At 46.4% G+C, this 20,312-nt stretch overlaps 1 protein-coding gene across 9 annotated transcripts in view; it reads left to right on the top strand.

Moving 5' to 3' along the window:
* The window catches only part of Ntf3 (neurotrophin 3), a 69,488-nt gene that overhangs the window by 24,655 nt on the left and 24,521 nt on the right, over nt 1-20,312 (top strand). For 3 of the 9 annotated variants that reach the window (XM_087659444.1, XM_087659445.1, NM_001270868.1), the window contains one exon: nt 8,404-8,441. The exons of the other annotated variants lie outside the window; for them this stretch is intronic. In XM_087659444.1, coding sequence (XP_087515570.1) covers nt 8,424-8,441 — 18 coding nt within the window. In that variant the 5' untranslated portion in view covers nt 8,404-8,423. The remainder of the gene's footprint in view (nt 1-8,403; nt 8,442-20,312) is intronic. 9 annotated transcript variants of the gene reach the window in all.

Genomic DNA, 20,312 nt, shown 5'->3' with positions numbered 1-20,312 from the left:
CATCTCGTGGGGTTCCATTGTGAACATCACAATGCTTGACGTTCAGCCTTTCTGAGGTTTTCTTCTGACTTGGGTATTCCATATGTACTTCCTATTTTTCTGCTATTTCAGCCCCAGGAGAGCAAAAGCTTACTTGGATTACAGGCAGGGTGCCAGAGAAAACCCAAACATTTCTGATGCCCACCCAATTTTCCCAAGCTCAGCCAAATAGGCACTGCAAGAAAGACCCTCACGAGCCTTGTTCCTTGGTGTCAAGTGCAAACAAATCATTTGTTCCCTGTGGTCCACCCCTTGACAGCTACTGTTGGATTTAAACTCTGTATTTACTCTGATGGAACCTTCTAGAGCATGAGTTTGCTAACATGTGTACATGCTAACACAAAATGTACCTACTCGCTCATTGTCCTCTCCCAGCTTTCATCCCTGAGAGGCTGGGATGCAACGCGAATTATATATGACATCTAAAAAAAAACTTGTCCAGTCACTCCTTCCCTCCCCAAGAACCACTTACTCTTGTTGCTCTGGTGGAGGGAAGTCCACCATTGGCCTTGTATTCTGCAGGGCTGGCCCTGGAGCCCGGATGAGCATTTGTAGAGTGACCTGTTGTCTGCTGCAGGCTTTGGAAGAACTGTGTCGATTCCCCAATTCCCACATGTTCCCTGAAATGTTTTAACTCTGGGAACCAACAGATTTCCTTCCTCTGGGCTTTATGGAAAGCTCAGTTGGGAATGAAGGCACTGTTAGGACCCGGCAGAGGAGGTCTTGGTGAAGTGGGGTCTTTGTAGATGACACCTGGACCCCATTCTCTGGAGTGAGAGACATTTCTGGGAGCGGACTGTTTTTATCGTGTGATGGGATCATATTCCTCTGACTTCTTGTGAAGTTGGGTACATCACAAGGCAAAGGAAACACTGTTTGTAGCTTCAGCCACTAGGAACCCCCAAATCCTGCTGCAGGTGCTCTTTGCCGAATTTCCCCCATCACTTAGCCTCTGTCATTTCTGAATGGCTGCTCCCATTTCTTAGGTTTTCCTTGTATTGCCACATTGGCAAGAGGTATAAAATTGGCTCAAGAATGGTAATGGTTATTCATCATGGATATTGAGTGAGACCCTACGCACTCTGACCCTGCATAAAGCACCATGAGATGCCTACCTTATTACCCCATTCCATTGTGCACATGAGACAGCCAAGGCTTATATTGATTTTTCAAAGTTCCACCTAGGAGTTCTGACAACCAACACGGTATTCGTTTTTCTGATGCACGTACTGTTCTCTTCTCCATAATAGCATGCACATTCCAAGAAGGCAGAGCACGCCCATCTGTGTTCCACAGCTGTCTCCAGCACCCAGAATGCTCAGCAATTTGTGGAATGACAGAGTAGCTCTCCTCGAGTTCAATGGTTAGGAAGGGGTGACATGAAGCTTGGATTTACTCTTCTGATCCAGGAGTTCAAGTAGTCTTCACCAGTCTTTCACATGCCTTGCTTGTTTACTTGGGAGCAAGTCTCCCTTTCCTCCCACATTACTCTCTCCCTGACTCTTCATCTTCCTCCCTGGCATTTCTTAGACATGGCAAGCCACCTATTTCTCTGTGGATGGCCTCATCTACTCTGTCCCTTCAGCAGGGTCCTTAAGATGCAGTTAACATATTTCATTGTTTTTTTTTATCTAATCAGAAATATAAAATATCGACTTCTTTGATTCATCAGTTTTGGCTTTTCCTGGGTTAATATTAAGCATGAAGAAAGCCCCACAGAGTAGCTTGTCATTTTCAGGGTTTCCCTCTTTCTTGTGCTTGGGGTATGAGTGGAAAAGGCACAGCTATAACACTGGGGTATGTGTCGGTCAGTCTTTGTCAACTTGACACAAACTAGGACACTTGGGAAGAGAGAACCTCAAATGAGAATTTGCCTCCATCAGACTGGCCTGTTGGTATATGGGCCATTTTCTTGGTGACTGATTGACAGATGAAGAAAAAGCTAGCCCACTAGGGGTGGTGCTACTCCTGGGCAGGTGGTCCTAAGTCGTATAAGAAGGGCAGCTGAATATAAGTCTTCAAGGAAGCCAGTTAGCTTCATTATTCCATCATCTCTGCCTCAGTCCTGACTCGGGTTCTTGCCTTGGCCTAAAAACCCCTTTCCTCTCAGAAGTCCTTTAGACTAGGATTTCCTCACAGCACAAAAAGACGAACGGGGCATTGGGGGTGGGGGGGACTAAAAGAAATTGTAACTAAAAACGTTGATTTTTGATTATGCACCAAATGTCTTTTGTAACATGTTTGCAGTATACAGAGTTAGGAAAATGTAATATAAAAATAATCCAAATAAGAAACACCAGCACCAGCACCAGCACCAGCACCAGCACCAGCACCAGCACCAGCACCAGCACCAGCACCAGCACCAGCACCAGCAGCACAGCATGTACTGGTCACAGTTCCTTATCTTCTCTCTGTGGGTATATATGTATGCATAATTGTTTTGGAGACAAGGTCACAAGTAACCCAGGCTAGCCTTGAACTCTCTATATAGGTCTAAGGATGACCATACATTTCTGTTCCTACGTCTCCACCTCCTGAGTGTTGAGATTACCAGTGTGTGTTCCCATACCCTTTTTTTAAATGTAGCATTGGTTATCAAACCAAGGGCCTTGAGCATGCTAGATCTAAGAATTGATCCACACCACCAAATTTTCATTTTTTTTATAATGAGGGGCCCATCCTACTTTGTTCAAGATTTTTGCCTGCTCTTTTCTACTTACCGTTGCCTTATATGAGCTCCTAACTTCGAGTAATAGATGACGAGCCTTGATCATCGCTGAACAGCATCCTCTTGTGTACCTTGTCTATCTAACCCAGGTCTGGTGCATACATTAATTCTTGCCCCAATCTCTGCACTACGGTTTTATATTATTTTTATAGGCATAGCTGTCCATTCGCTTAGAGTAAGCAAGCTTCTAGAAGTTTTACCCTTCTGGGCTTAAGGGTGTCAACTTTTTCAGGAAAGATGATAATTCTCAAATACCGTGGCACCTGCTGAGTGGGGAACCTGGGATAATGATCATCACAGGAGGACACAGAGGTCTTGGTTAGCTCACACAAGGGCCACCCCATGAGCAAAGTACAGTCTCTTCCCCTTGGCTCCAGTAGCTTGGTCGTCTAGATTTATGTGCTTTCTCCATCTAATCTTTGAATGTTTCTCCTCCAGTCTCTTGGCCAACCCCACGCACCCTCAGAATGTCAGCTAAGTACACAGCTTCCCTTATGCTTTTGGAAAAGAACTTGGGGTCAGGAGCCAGACTACCTTGGCCCTGAATCCAGCTATGTCATTTACATGCAGCAGTATTTAGAGTAAGACGCTTGGTGCCTGTATTGACCTTACTTTCCCTGTAGCTTGTATAGGGTTAAATGATTGCTACACACAGAGGGCTCAGAACAGTGCTCACGGAGACACAGGTAGAAAACAGTCACTGAAGATAAGCATTGTCATCTGTGTTCATATCACTTGGCATTAATGTCTGTTGCAAGTACATTTAGCACGGCAGTGTGTGGGGGTGACTAACGGATGAGACACCCCCGATACTGGCTCTCGTCCCCCCATATCGCAGTTTTTGGCTCTTCTCTCTCCCCATCACTGTGGGGCTTGCTGCTCGGTGAAGTGTAGGCTTTTCTGGCTTCTAGACATGCGCATGTTTCTCTTTCCCATCCCTCTTGGACCTACTCTCCTTACGAGCTTATCCCACTTAGGAAGAACTGGATCCCGGCCGGCAGCTCTCGCAGTTGGCTTTACCTCTGTGCCATATTGTAAAACCCTTCCCTCTGTTGCTTAGAAATCTCTTTGATCCGCGTTTAGCTGTATCTTTTCTCCCAGCAGATGTTTCTGAGGAGTTAGAGGGTTTTCTTCTCCCAGTTGGCCAAACTCATGCCCCTTCAAGCGCACGTTCACTCTGGATTGTTTCTCTCATGGACCACAGAGGAGAACCATCTGGTATTAAGGTTTCCCATAAGCACCCTAAGCAGCCTGGAAACCAGGACATTCGACAGTGTTGACTTCAAGGGAATGGGGGGGGGGGTTGTGAGAGATCCCTGCAGGGTGCAGATGGAGCTTCCTAGACACATTCCAGTAGTGCTTTTGATCCAGGATAGACATGATATGGCTTGCACTCTCGAGTGTGTTAGCAGAAAGCTAAGCTTACCTGGCCTGTTGCAGACCAACACAGAAGCAATAAGCTTAAGCAGACAGCTGAGAGTCGGGGCATGCATGTGTTTACTGGGGTTGCCATGGCAAAGCACCACACATCGTGCATCTAAAGGTGACAGGGACCTATTTTATTTGTGTATGGAGAGGCCAGATACACAGAGTCAAGCACTGTACTCTATCTTAAGGCACTAAGGAAGCCACTGTCCCTGCCTTTATCTTGTATCTGCAAGCCATGGGCATTTCCTAGCTCATCCATCCAGTGCTGAAAACCTCTGTCAGTGGTGCCAACACAGTACTTGCCCCTGTGTTTATAAATACACCAGTCTTACTGGATTTGGATCTGTGCTCCTGACTTGACACTAACAGGATTGCTTCGGCAAAGATTTTGCTTGTACATGAGGCAGCATGCTGAGCTTCTGAGTTGGGAGTAGGACTCATATATATCTGCTTTGAGGTATCCAATTCAACTCTTAACAGAAAGAAAGCGGCTGAGGACCTGTCACCCCTGTGAAGTGCACGGCCGAGTCACAGACAGCCAATTATTTTTAGAATGAAACTTAACAGGAACACCTCTCATCCCCCGCCCCAAGCCCGTACACATACATACACACCAGGGAGCTGGGTCTTTTATCAATCCGAGAGCAAAGAGCAAGGTGCCTTCCTTCCTGGACTCAATTCAGCTCTTTCCACTTCCAACACCAGTTTGCCTTTCACTGTCAGCAACTGGGGACTTTGAGACTTGTGAGGAAAAGCAAGTAGGCCACAGTGGGCAAAGAGAGGGTGGTATGAAGCCGGAGGGGCTGGGTGTGGGGAGGAGGTGGAGAGTGAGTTGAACAAAAGTTTGGGGAGGCTACAAGAGCTTTACGGTGACTGTGAATTCTCATCCTCACCCTGCCCCTCTGGGCTGCATGAACTTGGCCTTGAACTGCCTAGGACTACAGCTTCTGTGAGGATGACTGAGGCAGATGATGTCGTTGGGAATCCCTTCCTGGCCAAAACAAAATTCTCAGCTGGAGAGCAGGAGGAGCAAATGGGAGCTCTGGGCTGGACCCCTGCAGGGAGCACAGCCTGTCTTCCTGTGGAAACATCTTCAAGTAGGAATGGGGAGCAAGGCTGCCCTGCCCACCGGGTCATGCAGCACGCATCTGGCGCCTGCCTGAGTGTCTTTAAACTGCTCCCCCCACTCCCCTCCCAGCTCCTGGCTCTCCCCACATGGGAGCCTGCTACTCCTTTTCATGATTCCCATTACTCTCTGACTGTACACATCTGTCTTCGATCGCTGTCAGCTCTGGGAGACCATGCCAAGCTTCTTGAGCGCAGCCCAAGACTGCCTGGGTTATATACTGTGAGGCAACCAGGAGGTGAGAGGGAGATGCTGTGACTTGGGGCTGGGAATAGCAGTGCCAGGGCCTGGCCTCCCCTCAGACTTGAGGATGAAGAAGAGGAAAACCACCATAGAAAAAAGGATCTTTGGACCATATTTAGCTGTCTACCCCATCACAGTATTTATACCCATACACATAGACATGCATGTAAAAATCACACCCCACATACGCACACAGACCCACACCTCATTTGAATGCACACTAACTAAGCCCTATTCATGCCATCCTAGCTAACAGGCAATCTTCCTCATGAATAGCCGAGACGAAGGGAGCTGGGTGTGATTCACAGACGTTGTGGCCTTACTCGGGGTACTCAGTTGCTGAACTAAGATGTGTTGCTGACTCAGGATGCAAATTTTAAGAAGGTGACCTCTGTCCAGCTTTCCTCCAAAGCTCCCAGAATGTTTGACAGGGATGGTGAAGGAGAAGCATCAGGAATAAGGGTAGTGGTTAGAGAAGGGTACTGCAGAGAGTGTAGGAGAGTGGTTATTAACTCTAGTAGGCTGAGTATGATGAGGCCCACCCCAGCCTGGTAGATATCACTATTGTGTGAGCAAAAGAGCAAAGGCGTATGGCCCCACAACAAGGTAGGCATGCTGTTCTGGATTGGTGACTTCTTCCTGCCTGTGTACTTGGAGTTGTACTGCTGATGATATGCCATCAAAGTCAAATGGAGCAGAGTTACATACAGAGACATTTGGGCCCTTTGGGATGAGTTGGTTCTTAGTGCTGCAAAGTATGTTACATGGCCAATGTCAAGTAGCATCAGAATCCTCAGTCACCATGACAACCAGAAACACATGTATAACTTTAATGAACCAAAAGGTCATCTCATAGGTAAACATGAGTTACTGAGTGGAAGGGGAATTAATGATAGATCACTTGCATAATTTTTGCAATTCTTCACCCTCAAAATTTATGGAATGCCAAGAACTGTTGGCTCTTGAACCCCAGGTAGAACTTCAAGTGTTCTTTACTTCATCTCCTGCTTTAGTACCAATGTCGTAAATTCCCGAGCCAACTCCTTGGGACAGTTAGGTGCACAACATCACTGTTCCATGCCTTCTGTTTGTATCTCTGGCTGTGAGCTCTGGGACCACCTCCACCGCCCCCAGCCTCACTGGCTCCGTTCCTAGGGTCAGAGTTCTGACATGAATCTGTCAAGCGTCTGGCTGCTGGAGAGGAGGTTTATATAAGATTCCCTTCCTGTAGCTCAGCTCTCATGGGATGACAAGGGCCAGATTCAGTGTTTGTGTGCTGATATTTGCCAAGACTTTTCCCAGGCTTCCTGGAATAGACAGGGGAATAGAGCAAACTTCATTAGGACAAGTGACTTGGGCCCAAGTTGACCCGTTGCTTCTGAAGGACTGTCCTGTGACTGGTGTGAGCATGTTGCTAATTCACCCAAGAAAAGTGGCTGCAGGAAAAGAATGATGTGAAGAATAACCTGTTGCTGCCACACCCCACACCCCACACCCCACAAACCTATGGATGCAGAGCTGAGATGGCCCAGGCCAGGATCCAGACTTGCAAGCGGTACAAAGATACCATCATCTGTCTTCTCTGCAGCATATAGAGTAAAGACAAAGAAGAAATAGTTGGTGTCTCCTGCAACTTAGAATGGACAGTATAGATCCTGGTGTATCAGCGGATGAGATGCACAGAGGCAGAAGCTAGACAATAGCCAAATGCCCCATTGCCAGGAAGTCTGGGGACCCGTGATCTGGTGGTTACTGGTGCCCCCTTCACTGTCTGGATTCTATCCATTCCGGTCCTACCATAATATTCTCGCCTTCATGGAGAATTTCCTTTACCTACACTCCCACATGCCTGTTTGGTGTTGAGACCCACAGCATCCAGGCTTTCACTAGTGGAAATGGTGCCCTGTGTGACCTTTTCGGATGTCATCTTTCTCAAAATCTTACCTCTCTGGTGGAACTCCCCCTGCGCTGACTTTCATCCTTCTTCTGTACCTTTTCTCACCCCTGCTCCTGAAGACTCTTCTCCTTTGCCTTCCCTGGGCTCAATAATGCCCCTCCCATTGTCCAAGATTCCACTGGTCTCAGCCTGCATGAGGAGGACTCTCAAAATATCCAAGGGCTTTTCATAAAGCTACACACCCACATATCCAACTGATCCAAAGGTGCTCCCAAGTGACTGAGAGGTTCCTTAAATTTAGTGCTCCCTAAACTAAGCTAGGGATCTCCAAGCCTTTCCACCTCCAGGGAATCTTCTCTACTGTTTTCCATTTTTACGATGGAGCCACCTGCTCCTACTCGTGGTCAAGTCATAGGAGCCATCTGCAAGTGATTCTCCCTCCCTGTCATCAGAAAACCCCGAATGCTCATCACTCTAATCTCCAAGATTATCTCTTTAATTTCTCCTGTCTTTTCCCAAATGTCATGATCCATATATATATATATATATATATATATATATATATATATATATTTCCCCATTCTTCACATTTGGCAAGGCCCACTGGTTCATTTTCCTACTTGAAAATATATATTGTTGCTTCAGTACCACTTCACCATGATCTCCTCCTCCTCCTCCTCCTCCTCCTCCTCCTCCTCCTCCTCCTTCTCCTCCTCCTCCCTTTCCCTCCCTTTCCATCTCTTTACTGCTGAGTCGCAGCACCTAGGTATTTGTTCCAACTCTTGGAATACCCACCCTTCCCTACCTGTATGTGTAATGTCCCCGAACTTCAGCATCCTTGAAGCATCTCTACTCTTCTATCATATACTCGGCTCCTTGCAGTGTGTTCCCATAACACCGTCATTGTTTCCTAACGTCCAACATTTCTTATTGTGACTCCAGGCTCAACACCCCTGCCACGGATGCTGGGCTTCCTGAAGGTAGGAAATGTTTCTGCTATTCATAGCAGTGTATGCCAGCTGGGTATACTTAATACCTGCTGAATCCCAAAGAGTCAACCTATAATCGTTGAATGGATGAGTGAATGAAAGGTCCTTTCTTAGCTAAGACCTGGAAGACGATGAAAGGCTAGGGCTAGATTAAGGAAACACTTCCTCAGGGTAACATTGTGAGTTCCCAGAACAGGTGACTAACCTTCATTCACTCTGGAAAACATTTATTCCATGCTCCACAGTCAGGCCAAAAAAAGAAAAAAAAAACTGAATGAGGATTAATCTCTTCTTGCAAAGAGCTTAGACTTCCGTTGAAAAATCCTTAAAAGGTCTGGAATTATTTTGGCAGGTAGATAAATTGGCCCTTGTTTCTCTGTGGCCAGTGGTGTACACACACACACACACACACACACACACACACACACACTCACGCGCACAGGTGTGCTGATGGACGTCCGTGCTTATCAATGGGTATGCCCTAACTTCTCTTCTATTTCCCATGATGGGAATCCGTAGAGCATCCTGGGCTCTTTGGCATGCTATGAAGATTCTCATTGGCTGTAGCTCTCAGGGAAGAGGCAAGTCTGGTTCCTACAATCAAGATTGTACATGGCTCTTCTGTTTACATCGTCTTCTTTCTTTCAGCCCAGGTTTGGCTCTACAGAACCTGCTCCTTCCTTGTTTAGGACTCCTCTTTCTTGTCTGACTTTTCAGGTAGGATGAAGTTAGAAGTGTAGCCCTTCTCCTTGACCCAGAGAAAGCTTCTTTGCAAGCTTGTACCCGGAGGCTGTCAGTTCTGTGAGTAAAAAGGAGAACCTGGGAAAAGGCTTTGGGGAATCTTCAATCCCCCCAGGCAGGACAAATCTGTCTCTCACTCCTTTGCTAAGGTGCAAGGCTACTCTAACCCAAGCTCCCCCTCACACACAAATGCACACCCTCACACCTCACAGGAGGCGAACGTTTCCTGGAGGTCCTTGAAGTCATTCCATCATCGCCTGAGCTGTTTCTGTTTCAATTGTCTTCAGGGAAGAGCGTGCCTGTTGGATTGCTGCCTGGCCGTGAAATTTCATTTCCATTTCTTACACCTGTGGTTGCAATAAGAGAGACTAAAGACCAGAGCTCATGGACATTGGGCTATCGAGGTGCTAGGGCTGTCATTTTCCAACAGGGATATAGGCCTGAGGTTGCATGAGCAGGAAGCTGAAAGAGCTGTGTCTCTTTAACTGTCTTCTCTATCAGTCTTCCTCATTCTCCTGTGGGATGTCTGCGCACTTGGTGCATGCCTTGAGAGCTGACATGGAACTATATTTAATGAACCCTTCTAGAAGGTACCCGGGATTCACAATGTGTCCCCAAACACTAGCTTATCCAGCTTGCCAACTCCTTTGTCCTGACCCCACCTAATCATCCTGTAACTTGCAGGGACAGAACTCATCTGTTCCGTGCTTTTATCCGCACGAGGCTGGTCATACAAGAGACCTTTTCTCTTTCCTGCCTCTCTGTGCTACCACTTGGTGTATGTCAGATGCACATTTAATGATCCTTCCCTTGTATGACCTTGGACATTTTCCCAGGGTCAACAACAGGAGAAAAGGCACACATTCTAGCAGAGCCTCCCATTCCCACGTTCAACCTCGTGTTCCCTTCTTTCCACAGAACCCTGGATCAGAACCAGTAGCTCTGCTGGAGTACATTTCTTTGCTTCGATACCAGGCCCCAGAGAGCATTTGATGCCTTGGCATTGCGGTGTAGCCTTAATTAATTTTATTCCTTTCTTCTTTGAACTTCTTGGAATATATACATACTCGTGTCCTTGCACAACTGTGTGGACATGAAGTTTAGTGGCAGGTGGTGTTGGCTCTTCACTTCCTCATCCAGGTCAGAGATTTTCCATCTGGACTTTCTAACAAGACCTAGGAATATTGACTTCCTAGCAATTTGGATTTGGGTGGGGCGAGCAGAATGGGAACAGGGGAAGAAGGGGCAAGGGGGAAATATGCTTGTGTATAAATCACACGTGAAGGGGGTTTTGAAGTCATTATTGCTTCAGGGTGTGCAAACTGTAATTATTTTTTAGGATCTTGATTTGCCCAGCGAGCATTTCTCGAGGTTGCTGCTCTGAGCATGGAGCATGACGTCTTTGCTGTTGGGAGTGGAGGGGGGTGTCCAGCCTGGTCTGACACACGTTAAATCATTTAAAGGGAGCCTAGGGTAGGATCTGGTTTCTCCACGTGCTCAGCTGCAGTCAGTTCTGTGTGTAGCATGTACAAATGACTCAGATGATTAAGACGATGCAGTTAAAATGAAGGAGAGACATGTTTCCTCTCTCTGTTCCTAGGTTTTCTCTAATGGTTGGTTCTAATGTGGCAATAAGTCATATAAAGACCGAATGGGCTATTGGTTGTTAAACCCGCTCTTTGCTCTTCTTAACTCTGCTCCAAACAGGCAGCACTGCCTGATCCAAACTCTCAAAGTTCCTTCTTAGCTTCCTTCTTTCTACCTGGTGACCCCTAAACTGAATCCCATCCCCACCAGGCTTCTTCCATGTGTTTAGACACTGTGCTCTCCTTGATTCAATTCTTCATGCCCCATCAGCTGCAGCCTTCAGTCAATAAGGATCGTTCCAGAGAATAGTTTCCAAAGGTCACATGAAGCATGCCCCTTCTGTGTCCTGAGAATATTTTCCATCCCCAAAGGGCCTTTCTCGATAATGAGGAAGGTCAAACTGGGGCAGCCCACAGGAAGAAGTCCTTAGAAAGGAAGTCTATGGCAGTAAGCCATCCTGATCTGGGATTTTTTTAAGGCTAGTTATTTAAAGAGAACTGTGAAGAACTTGAAAGACAATGAAAATGTTTGGTGTTTCAAGAGCATGCTGAAACTGTTTGCAGAGTGTATATATGGAGATATTTTAAAATGGCATGGTAGACAATCAGATTTGCAGTAAAACTGTGCAATGTACAGAGGCTATTCTTTCACGAGATTGACAAATGAATATAGCATATGTGCTACCATAGCAGACATCACTAATCAATCATAACATTATTTCCTCTCCTGCACCTTTGCTAACAGCAGACATCGCGAATCAATCACAGTATTATTTCCTACTGAGCTCCAAGAGATCTTTCAATCCTCACCACCACCACTGTATGGGTAGCTATATGCTAGTAAATTTTATTGAAACTTGGATCAAAACTCATTTGCCACATCTAATTCAATTGAAAGACCACTCAGTTCAGCATCAACACACCTGAATTTGAGTCACCCATAAAAAAAAAAAAACAAAAAAAAAACAAAAAAAAAAAAACAGACTCTCCAACCTCAGTTTCTCTTTCCATAATTAAAAGTACAAAACAACAAGAATGACAATAACCCCCTACCAAAAGCAATGCTTATCACAGAGACCCAAGGTAGTGATTAGGTAAATCCTTAAAGTATAAGAAAGCAAATGATAGCCACACATGAATTTGAGGTAGCACAGTTACATTGCTCTACCACTGTCAACTCATCACCAACCAATAGGATGCTTGTCTCTCTATCTCGTTCTTGCTTCTCTTAATATCCTCACCGGAGGCAGATGGAGAACAGTTGACCTCTCCCTTCTCTCTCACTTCAGCCTCACATTCTTCGAACTCATGAAATCTCTTAAGGCTGCCTTGTTGCCCTGGGCAGGCAGAATTATTGTGTTATGCAATGACATGAGTGAGACGTGCTCCAAAAGGCACACAGCACAAGTTCTTACAGCCTTGTGCTAACCTTGAGCTTGCCTCGACATTCTGCCTGTCCAAAGCCAACTCTTGTGACCAAGAAGAGCAAACACTGGCTAACAGCGTGACTTAGTTTGCTGATGCTTGCCTTGGTAGAGAATACCAAGATCTGGTGGGACACTGGGACAGGAGGACAGGCTTCTCCGGAAGAGGTGTTACTGCTGTTCACCGTAGTCCTGGGTCAGAAATGTGAAATGTGGTCTGTTGGATCCCAAACATGGCTTCTCTAAGGTGTTGGGGCTGGGATTGGGTCTGCGTCTCATTTCTATAGCAACAAACAATCCAAACTCTCATACTCAGAAACCCTCACACTCTGAGGCTAAATTCCTTCCCAGCACTTGCCCCAGTGGATGGCTTTCTGTATTTCCTCTGTCTTTCAGTGTCTTAGTTAGGGTTTCAATTACTGTGAAGAGACACTACGACCATAGAACTCTTGTAAAGGAAAACACTTCATTGCAGCTGGCCTACAGTTCAGTCAGAGGTTTAGTCCATTATTGTCATGGTGAGAAGCATGGCAGTATGCAGGCAGACACGGTGTTAGAGAAAGGAGACTGTGCCACACTGGGCATAGCTCGAGCATATAGGACCTCAAAGCCCACCCCCGCCATGAGGCACTTCCTCCAACAAGGCCATACCTACTCCAACACGGTCACACTTCCTAGTAGAGCCACTCCCTATGGAGCAAGCATTCAAACACAAGAGTCCATGGGAGCCATTCCTATTTAAGCCACCACAGTCAGCCATCTTCACCTTCATTCTGTCCTACCAAGTCACAGAAGAACAGCTAAGAAGGACTCTTCTACATGGTTTTAGGTTCTCTCAGGTCTTCCTCTTTTCATCCTTTCTGGTCATCCAAGGGCTTTGTCTCCTTCCTTCTGGCAAGAGAGAGATGAAATTCAGACAACCACGTGAGTTCTAAGTTCCATTTAATTGAGCAGATGCATATCCATTGCCTAAGCATATGCTGCCCGGTGTTGGGCTATTGATAGGTATAAGCACAGTTCCTGCCACTATGTAGTTTAAAAATACTCATGAGGGACAAACAAATGCACCAAGGACAAGCCAAAACTAGAAGAATTAGCAAAAGGTTGCCAAAGTGAGCAGGGCTTAGGGATGTAGCTCAACTGGTAGAGCATTTGTCTAGCATGCAGGAGGCCCTGGGTTCAATCAATAGCACTGCATAAAAACCAGCTATGGTGGTACATGTTTATAATCCCACCACAGGAGATGGAGGAGAAGGATCCAAAATACAAGGTCATTCTAGGCTACATAATTTTAGGCCATTTGGACTATATAAGGCTTCATCTTTTTAAGGAAAGGAGGGGAGGGAAGGGAAGAGAAGAGAACTAGAAAAGGAAAGGAGCAGAGGGGAGGGGAGGGAAAGGAGGGGGAAGAGAAGGGAAGAGAAGAGAAGAGAACTAGGAAAGGAAAGGAGGGGAAGGGAGGGAAGGGCAGGAGAGGGAAGGGAAGGGAGGGGGAGGGGAGGGGAGTGAAGGGGAAGAGAAGAGAGGAGAGGAGAGGAGAGGAGAGGAGAGGAGAGGAGAGGAGAGGAGAGGAGAGGAGAGGAGAGGAGAGGAGAGGAGAGGAGAACTCTGGGACAGGTAGAATCTACAACCTCCCCAGATGGTGAAGGCTAGAAGGATGAAAGTCTGTGAGGAATGAGACTTGGGTAGAGGCCACATGTAGAGGCTGAGTTTTACAGGTGGGGACTCTCATACCAACAGGCACTAAGAAAGATCTAGTGTGGTGTCTTGGCCAGTTTGTAGAACATTTTGACCAAATGTATGCGTGGTTCCAAATACACAATCAAGGTAATGTCACCTTGCTTTGAGACCTTGCACACATGGCTGCCTATCTCTGGGCCTCCAGTTTCATATCTATAAAGATTAAGGAGTTGAGTGAGCCTGTTCTAGGTCTCTGATTTTGTGATAATAGTGAAAAGCTGACAGAAGTATTGTTTTTAAAAATGGATTTATTTAAATATTTCTCTGAAAATGGAATGTGAAAAATTGTATCTGCCGCCAATGAAAATAGAAGTCAGGGGGCTGATTTGGCTCAGCCGGAGCAGGGCTTGATCTATTTTCTGTACTGGCTCAGTACCTAAACTTTACCACAGTATAAGTCTGCAGCGGGCTGCGCAGGTGCTGTTTTCCATGTGGAGGACGGAGAAGATTTTGTATTGCAGCAACTTAGAGTCTGAGCCCAGGAGGGGCTTTTGCTGTGCTGTGCCCACTCCTGTGCTGTGCTGCCTTAGGAAAGTGGAGGGAGAAACTCAAGGCTTGGGAAGGGGCTCATGGCTCAGACTTGATGTTTATTGAAACCACCATAGGACAAGTTTGCCTTAGCAAACAAGTTTCGAGCCCTATCCTTGTTGACCAGAGAGTGATCCAAGGGGACCACAAGAATCTATTCTATTAACTGCTCCAAAAGACTGCAGTCCAAGGCTAAGTTTACAAGTGCTTGATCTAAAGGTAATTCTCATGTTCCGGCTTGCTTGCATTTTAATGGATGTATATACATTCATATAATACTATGAAGCAATTCTTGTTACATGAATTTACTAAGTACGCTGTGTGTCTGATGCTGGTGTATACATCCTTGGTTTGAAATAGATGTGGAAAATGCAAGCCAGACCATGTGAGGAGACTCACTTCTGAGCACCAGGACCACCCACTGCCTTGCTAGGAAGGGAAATATTCACATAGGAATTGAAAGCATCAGTTTAGCATTTACTTAAAATTCCCCGATTATAGTTGAGATGGAGAAGAATTCCTGAAATGGGAACTTAGACCGAGAGAGATGCGTCCTGACGTCCCAGTATAAAGTTCCTTCCTGTAGTTCAGGATTGCTCTGTACTCCACAGCAAGTGAAAAGAAATCCCCTCACTTCAGAGTGGTGTAGTCTACTTCTGGAAGGGTCCAAGGCAGGCTAGAGTCCTGGGGGACAGACTTCGGAAGTGCAAGGTTCAGCAAGGAACTCTGGCTGTAGCCATAGCTAGGAGCAGGGCAGGTAACACTGTTCCAATCCCCACGGACTCTGCCACTGAGGACAGCTTCCATAACTGTGTTGTGAGGTAGTTCCACCTCGGAGAATGTGTTTCTTACTTCACATGCTTCATAACGCAAAGAGAAGGCAAACTTATTCTTCCGAAGTACACCGAACGGGAAACGGAGACCTGAGGCAGGATGCCTACTAAGTGAAAAAGATTGACTTCTGCTTCTTGAAGGCACACTGCAGCACACAGTAGGCACACTGGGTATATGCTGGCTGTGAAATACCTCCTGTTTTCTTTATAACTGCTGCTGACTTTGAGGTTGCCAACCCTGAGGATTACAGAGATCCGGACACATTTGTGGCCTGACTACTGGTTATGATGTTACAGCAAATCCCTGAGTCCATCTGACCTCTCACCCCTGCAATGTGCTGCTCGCTCACTGGAACTGGGTTTTGGGCCAGTGATCTCACCTAAGCTGCTTTGTCAAGGAAGCCCCAGCAGCAGCTGCAGCAGCAGCAAGGACTTGGCAGGGATCACGGAACAGCATCCGGGTCCATCCAATAGGACCCATGCTGCATGGGGCGTATGTTTAAGAAACATTCCCAACAGAAACCTCTCCTTTCAGCTCCACATCGAGTCTCAGAGACCTGTAAACCTTAGAGCCTAAGCTCACAGGCAGGTCCCAGCTCCTTAGCAATCCTCACACGTGGGCCCCTTAGAAGGGTCAAGCCCAGGTGGCCAAATGCAGTATTTATGAGGGTTCCTGAATAACCCTGGTGGAAAAACAATGGAATAAGCTTCCCCAACCAGTGCACAGCAGAATAGAACAAGGGCTTGTCCTGTATAGGTGGTGTTGACTTAAAAAGCCAACCCGTAGGCATAAAGAAAAAAGAAAGTCCTCCAAACCCCAGGAGTGTCTTTACAACAGGTTCCATAACTCTTCTGACAAATTCTCCTCTTGATCCAATCTTCTCAGACCATCCACTCATTCCAGCAGTGCCTGTGCTATGAGCACACACATACCTGGGCAGGGGTTGGGGGAGCAGAGGGGAGAGAAGTGGGAAATGGAACTCAGTCTTCTCAAATGTTCAGAAGGAATGTCTCCAGAACACACTGCCCACTGACCCGAGTGCTGCTTGCATTTGGCAGGGGAGGGGATAGTCTTCCTTTGTGGGTAAAGGTTTCCTGATCAAACTGGAAAATGGAAATGCCTCCACTTCAAAATGAACAGGCCAGAAACGCAGGTTAGGTCATCCCAGGGAAATGGACTGACTGGGACTGATTGTAGAGCCAGAATTCTGGTTGCTTATAAACTTTCTTTGAAGCAGGCAGGGGATTAGGGAGCATAGTACCTGCCACCCCTAGAAACCCTCTACCCTAGGAACATTCCCCCTTCTTTTGCTCTCTGGGAAAGGGGCCATCCTAGGATTAGGGTTTCTGTCACCTCTAGAAGACCTTTGCCTGTCCTTCCCTTCCCCAAAACTCAAGATGAAAAACACAGAACTGTATTTAAAAAACAAACGAACAAACAGTAGTTCCCTCAAACTTAGACATTTCAGTAGCTGAGAGGAAAATGCCTTTAAAGGGGTATTTATTCTTCCTGTTTTCCATTTCCCTGTTCTTAGGAGAAGCTCCATGGGGCTTCTCCATCGATCTGTTGATTATGACATAGTTATTATAAAAAGAACACAAACTTAAAAAGGAAAGGGACATTTTTTATTTAACTGGGGACACAAACCCCAGTTCTGCCTCCACTGTTCCCTAGCTGTGTGACATCAGGCATTTCACATTGGTTGTCAGGCCTTACTTTCTCCAGTTTAAAGATGAAGACTGAGGGGACTCCATGATACCCAAAAGTCCCCAAGTGGTAAGTGCCACCATATTTCAGAGCATGCATTTGAGGAGATCCTTCAGATGAGTGTGAGCTTTTGCTGTCCTGGGGGTCCGTCTTTGGTAGGGCTCTGGGTACCACAATAGCAGAGAGTGACTGTGAGGAACTTAGAGGGGAGGAATTCCCATTTGCTGTTTTCTTTTCCCAGGGCTTGGCCAAATGCCAGGTTTTTTGCTATCTCCCTTCTCACGTGATCTCCTCTGAAGAGATTCTTTTGATGCTCCTTGCTAGACTCGTCCATTAATCTTCCTTCTTTCAAACCCCCATGTGATGAGCACCCATGCTCTAACTCCACTGTTGAGGATGAGGTGACTCCGCAGCTCTGTCAGGCTTCCCAGGGTGAGCAATGCAGCAGCAGTTAAAGAACCTCTTCCTCCCTGCTGCCCTCCCTGCAGCTCCTCCCTCCTCCCTCCTCCTTCCCCCTCCTCCTTTCCTCCCTCCCTCTCCTCTTTCTTTCCTCCCTCTCCCTCCCCCTCCTCTATAAATATCACTTACCCCCGTCACTGCTCCCCAGCTTCACCCTGCTGTATTCCTCAGACACTCGTGAATGCATCACTTTCTCTCCCAGACACTGTCAAAAGTGATTGGACAACCCTGTGCTGTTCCCGGATGTGTGGGACCCCAGATATGTTTTTTCTGCTGAGATGACACTCTCGAATGAGCTTACCTGTTTCCTTAAATCTGGCTTCAGTTAATATGATCACAATCTTTTCCACAACACCAACTCTACTTTGATTTCGTCATGTGACTCATGTGGTATGAATCCGTGTGTGTATATGTGTGCAATATGACAAAAGAGAGACACTTTGGGTCTTGTTTATAACTGCCAGTTTTATCTCTCTAAGTCAATATTTTAATGTATCTCACCTAAACTGGCTTCCTTTTAGGGACACTCAGGGGACTTTTTATTTTTTTTAAGTACACTTAAACTTCACACCAAAAACTGGTGATATTCTGGGTCTAGACTTCCATGCCCATCACAGCTCCCACGCAGGAAATGAACCTATGATGGAGGAGAATTCAGGTATCTATTCGGGAATCCTTTGCCATATAGTGTGTTCACCTCTGTCCTCTAGTAAATCCCTTGTATTGGGGGATAGGGGTAGGGTGAAGAGATGAGGTGGCCAGGGAAAGCTTTGTGACTAGATGCCATTAGCAGCACCAGGGTTGTAAACTCCAAGGTGACAACTTGTGTGTGAGTGGCCATCTGCTGAGACTGCTGGCCATGCTGGGATGCAGGGCCTCAATGACAGAGAAGTCCTCCAATGTTAACACTCATCTCCGAGGTGAAAGTGGACGTCACCTACAACAGAGAAGTCTGAGGCCACCCATTTTGTAAGTCTCTAACAGACAATTCTTTCAAGCCATGGTTTTTAACTACTGGGGCAAGGCACTTCAGAGAAATAAAAAGTATTCTGTAAAGTTTAAAAATTTAACTTTGCTCAACGAAAGCCAAAGTCTGGGAGATCACAGGATCATGACATGAGAGACGTTCTTTCAACTAGCAGACTGGAAGGGGAGGCTGGACTCAAGGCAGCAGAGCACGGCCAAGTTCTATGTGAAGGGAAGAGGTTGCCATGGCACAGAACAGCACTGGATGTTTCTTTAGGGGCCCCAATCACATGATACGGGCTGTGGTTCTGTAGGACACAGGGAAGGCCGTAAGGTATACAGCATAATGGAGAAACATCGCCTTCCCTTAACTAGATGCAAACACAGCCTTTTGTAATTAATCTAGAATTAATCCGTATCAATAAAACAAAATTTAGAAGGTATGCTTATACTTTATTTTAAAGATTAATTTATTTTATTTATGTATATGAGTACAGAAGAAGTCAATTGGATCCCATTACAGGTGGTCGTCAACCACTGTGTGGTTGCTGGAAATGGAACTCAGGGCCTCTGCAAGAGCAGTCAGTGAGTGCTCTTGACCACTGAGCCATCTGTGCAGCCCTAAAAGGTATTTTTTAAGGTCATAGATCTGGCTGGGTGTGTCTCTCATGCACTTTTTGTGACAACATAAAAATAACCATTGAGTCATGTGTTATTACTTAAGCGTTCTAAAATGTTCCTAATTACCTCCCCCCTCCCCCGTGCCCCTTCTGCCCCTCCCCACATTTATCTCTTTCCTGCTGTGTTTTGTGACCCACCTAGGCCATCAGTGTGACCCTGGCCTTTTAACATTTAAGCGTTTTATTTTGAGATGAGCTTGTGTTTCTGGTGACCCCTGCCTTTGAGTTGGTGAGACTTCATCTTATTAAAACCAAACAGCACCAAATGGTCCCCACTTCCTGCCTCCTGTAATTATTTGTTTTAAGAGACCTCTGGTGTAGAATTTTCCACAGGGGAGAGCAGTAGGCTCTGAATTCCTCTCCTGTGATATGAAGACGGGAGTTTGCCCTCTTCTCCCCACTGAGAGTACAAAGCTGGACTAACAGCCATGAACTCCAGGGGGAAATGTCTAGTCTATTCCAAGTTGCACAGTAAGAAAACAGCCCCTCATGCTGATGCCCAAATCCTGTATCATGGTTTAGACTCCAAAGCAAAAGCAGGGGCATGTGGGTTCTGGAACATTCTGCTGCTACGTATCCACAGTCACCTGGCCTTCTGTGGTAGCTGGGTACAGTCATGCCCTTTTCCTTCTCTCCGATCCCTGAGAAAAAGTTCCCATGACTTCTCCCGGGTCTGAGGGACAAGTCCAACCTTCAATGGCATTCATCATCTTTCCTTCCTCTCAGCCCCTTGTGGACTATACTTGTCAGAATTGTGAGCCCCCAGGACAGAGCACCTTACTCACCCGTGAAGGCCAAGTGCATCGTGAACCTATGCCGCCCAGCCATGCAGTTCCGTTACAATGAATGGGCGGTGGCTTGAGTCTGCAGCCCACATGACTTCTGATACCTTCTGTTATTTTGAAACATAGAATGCATGTCTTTCAACCGCTGACACTCACAGAAGCAGGGCATGCTGTCAGTACCTGCTCTGCTGTCTTCCCTTCTCCACCTTTCCCTTTGGCAGCACAAGTTTCGATTCGAGTTCCTCAGCACCCCAGTCATCTTTCCTCTCCCTTATTACCATATCTTTGAATAAACATTTAGTTTAGTCGTCTGCAGTTGAATTCGTGCTAACAAACTTGAACTCACTGGCTGAGAGAGTCCTGTAGCACCAGACATTCCTCTGGCTTTTATGGACTATTTCATGGTCTATTA

Source organism: Rattus norvegicus, chromosome 4 (genome assembly GCF_021556685.1).
Source record: "Rattus norvegicus strain SHRSP/BbbUtx chromosome 4, alternate assembly SHRSP_T2T, whole genome shotgun sequence".
NCBI classification, from domain to species: Eukaryota; Metazoa; Chordata; class Mammalia; order Rodentia; family Muridae; genus Rattus; species Rattus norvegicus.
The sequence above is the reverse complement of the archived record's forward strand: the minus strand, read 5'-3'. Positions and strand labels throughout refer to the sequence as shown.